Raw genomic sequence first — 4,100 nt, 5'->3', positions numbered from 1 at the left:
TTGGTAATGTTGCAATTTTTATCTTATCTTAAAAATGGGAAAAAGATGGCATCATGTGATTTAGGTGGGTCAAGAGAATCAATTATGACATGTAATGTCAGTGTGAATTTTTCTCCGAATTATTTTTGGATTTAAGATCTAGGATTTAGATTAAGAAGCCGAAAACATGATATGAAAACTGTAGGGAATGTGAATGTTTAGCGCTAATGATATGGCAATAGTGAATCCTAGTGATCCAATGTTCATTCAAGATCAAATTAGTGTTAACTAAAAACATTACAAACAAGAGGGTATTCAAATCATGGTCCTTTTCTAATATTTTAAGAAAGTTACTTGTTTTCATTTTTTCTTCATAAATTTAATTAATATATAGTTGTCTACCATTGGATGAATGTATGTTTAATGTGTCCGTTTGATTTACAAGGCAATTTGAGTCCATAAAAAAAAAGTTTATCTTGTTTTTCATGTGACAATATTTCCATATCTAATTTATAGATAACTCAAGCTAGTAGCTAACCTTGTTAGTGTTAAAAGAGTACATAATTTATGATTAGTTAGTGAATTTAAAAGGTACAGCTATCTAGCAATCAATTACAGAAAGAAGAAATTGAAGTTTTGATAACATAGTGGAGAATCTTGATTTTGCATCAAATCCATTTACTGGTCAACAATTTTGGCGACCCCCACATGCATTGGATAATGCCACAGGGGGTGAGTCCTTGGAATAGTGTTAAGATAAAATCATTTATGATGGTGCAGTATAGATAAAATAATTTGTCTTGTGACTGTTGTACATAGGCATTATAAGAAATAAAAGCTGCCAAAACATGGCTAAAAACAGTACTCTAAATTTTACCTTAAGTTCATAAGAGGGCCCTCTAATTCTCTGGTGATTTGAGTGTAAATAGTTATAACTTATACAAAGCAAACGCTTGAAATATGGAATTTTTTTTTCATTTTTTGGTATTTTGAGAAAAAATAAAATTTTTTATTATATGTTATTTATTTTGTTTTATCTCAATAATATGGATGATGGATCAGTTTGAGATTAGTTTTTATTTTATTTTATTTTTAAATTTTAAATTTAAAAATAATAGTGAAATCTATAATACTAACATAGAAAACAATTAATAAATCAGAGTAAGATTACTGACTTATTCTGAAAGTATCAAAGAATTTCTTTTAAATATATTCCATGAGAATATGATTTTGAGTCTTTTTTTACTATATTCTATGACTCAAAAGGTATATTCTAACTTTAATAAATGGATCAATATTCTATTTATTTAAACTTTTTCTTACAAAAGATATAAGAAAGACTGAAATTGGTTTAATTATTTTAGAAGGCCTTACATTTTTACTTGGTTCTTAGTTTTTTTTTTATCAAAAATAAAGAAATTTGAACCCACACCTTCTTAGATGAGTATGAAAAGATTATACGATTTAAGTTATAATTCATTGGCAATTCTTATATATAGTTTAAATAGTGTTTCCTGTTCGCAGGTTTAGTTCTTCATCGGTTATCCTTAATTTATTTCTTTGCAGTTGAGAAAGGCTTTAATATGTGGTGCGTTCACAGAAGCTTCACTCGTTTCATTGTAAAAGTTATACGCATCATTCATATGTGATTGTTATGATTTGTGTGTTTACATGCTAATTTAGACCAACAAAGAATATACATATATATAATGTGTAAGAAAGTTTATATTTACAACATAATCAAAACAACATTCTTAAATGAAACATCGCATAACATAATCACTTAGCTAGAACATAGAATCAAGTAATGTCCATGCCACCCCATTAAAAAACATTAAGCATCTGATGCCAACATCCGGGGAGCAAGCAAATCAAACTAGAATCATAAAGCAATAAAACAGAGCCTATAACAAAACAAACCACAATGACAACTTTAACAACCTAACAAAAAGAAGATATATAGATATATTGATTTTGGAAAGGAAAACGAGAGACTAGGATTATACATAACATAAATTATAACATTAAATAAGTAGCAAAATTGGTGAAAATATTGCAGTAATTAAGAAACACAATTTAAAAGAAAAAGATATATAGATTATATACCCTACTCTTCCTGTCTACAACTACTTGGAAGTGACAACAAAGACTCATTAAACATGACTAAAACTGTATCTTTATCACAAAAATCCAGTTTGAACTCTTCTAATTCTTCTAATACTTGGAAGTATTTTTGTGTTCATTTATTATGTGAAAAACATATTTTTTTTTAAAGAAAAAAACTTTTAAAAAAAGATATAAATTATAACTTCTCAAACAAATAATTTTTTTATTTTTCTAATATTTTTATTTTTACTATTAAAATTTATCAAACACACTAAAAAATAAAAAACAAAATTTTTGTTAATTTTTTTTTATCAATTTAATGACATATAAATAAGCACTTTTTATTTAGATAGGATAAAGATTATAACTTAAATTACTACCACTTAAATAATTGAAAATAAAAATCCAAATTGATTTAAATTGAAAAGTTTAATAATATTTAGTAAGAGTTAATAGTCAAATTAGTCCCTGAAAGATAAGACATTTTTTAAATTTATCTCTAAAATTTTTTTTCAACCAAATTGATCTTTAAAAATTACGAATTAATCATATTGTCCTCCAGTTACTCCATTAACATTTTCTTTCAAAGATTGTTGTTGTAAAGCGTGAATTAATAACATAGAAAAAAAATAGAACTAGAGCCTATAATGATAATTTTATATATATGAGAAATTTCAAAAATATTATTTGTACACTAAAATTAACCATTAAAATTAACCATCAATGTATTTGTGTATAAATATATGTGTAGTTTAATTTATTTTTAATGTGTATTTATATTCTAACATGTATTTTTATACTGATGAGTGATTTTGTTGTAAACGTAACAAAAAATAGAATAGAATATGTAAAAAGGCTCATATATTTGACAACATATATTATGATACAAATAGGTTTACAAACAAAACAAAACATGACATAACATAATAATCATTAAATTACAACATAGAAAATTAGAAACACAAACATGTGAATGCACTTCAACCCATATGGATACAACATCAAGCATCAGACCAAGTAATGTCCATGCCACCCCATTGATCATGTGGTACACCCAATGCTTCCCAAACAGCCTTAGAGGCATCAACAATGTTGTTCTTACAAGGAGGTTGGTAATCATGGTCCTCATCACACCCCTTTCTTGAGTCACACTCATCCACCACCATCGCCACCACGCTCCTCCCATTCGCGCTGATCCTAATGTTGTTTAGACACCTGCTCTTATTGTTGAACCATCCTGTTGACAGGGCTACTACCGGAGTGTCGTCCGGGTGGTACTTGTTGTCACACTCTGAAGGGCCGCCGCCGTCTCCACCTTTCTGGAAGCTGTTAAGTGTGAGATAGGCCTTTGTTTGGGCTGTCACTTGTGGCGAACATTCGTAGGTTGTGTATACCTTGCCTTGCAAGCAACAATCCGAATCATCTTCTTGGTTGCACTGTCCTGGAGGAGGTTTCTTCCCTATGATTCGGCCGCTTGGGCGACATTTTTGTGCTTCGGAGAACATGCAATTTGTGATAATTATAAAAGTGATGAGGAAAATTAAGGGTGCCTTGGAGCAAAAACTCTTCATTTCTTTTAATTGTTTCTTTAACCTTTTTTGTACCTCTCTATTATATGTCTCTTCTTTTGTAGTTTTTATTTTGAGAAGTGAAGAGTTGATGCATATAGTGGGATTTTAAGGAGCATATATATAGAGAGGGTTAGAGTTAGACATTAATAACTAACTTGCACATCACGTAAATTCATTTGGTTATCATTGATTATTACATAAAAGATCATTTTGGGGGTCAAGGAAACAAAGTTCGCTAATATTTATTGGAATGATTTTTTGGCTATTTGTTAATTTTGTTGGATTTTGAATGCAAAACGGTTACTTATTATATTAAAGAAGGAATTAGTTTTGTTGTGATAAAAATTACAAATTTAATGATAATTTAATTTTTATTTTATCTTTTTCCAACTTTAAGTATACTCACGATTTTCATTTAATTTCATTGATTTTTTTTTTTGTTAA

General features: G+C 28.4%; 1 protein-coding gene across 1 annotated transcript; it reads right to left on the bottom strand.

Moving 5' to 3' along the window:
• Positions 1–2,947: 2,947 nt before the first annotated feature.
• On the bottom strand, positions 2,948–3,728 carry LOC130976928 (putative ripening-related protein 1). Its single transcript, XM_057901883.1, has one exon. The coding sequence runs from the start codon at positions 3,654–3,656 to the stop codon at positions 3,087–3,089; it is 570 nt and encodes a 189-aa protein (XP_057757866.1). The 5' UTR covers positions 3,657–3,728; the 3' UTR covers positions 2,948–3,086.
• Between the last annotated feature and the right edge of the window lie 372 nt (positions 3,729–4,100).

Source organism: Arachis stenosperma, chromosome 4, assembly GCF_014773155.1.
Source record: "Arachis stenosperma cultivar V10309 chromosome 4, arast.V10309.gnm1.PFL2, whole genome shotgun sequence".
NCBI lineage: Eukaryota > Viridiplantae > Streptophyta > Magnoliopsida > Fabales > Fabaceae > Arachis > Arachis stenosperma.
The sequence above is the reverse complement of the archived record's forward strand: the minus strand, read 5'-3'. Positions and strand labels throughout refer to the sequence as shown.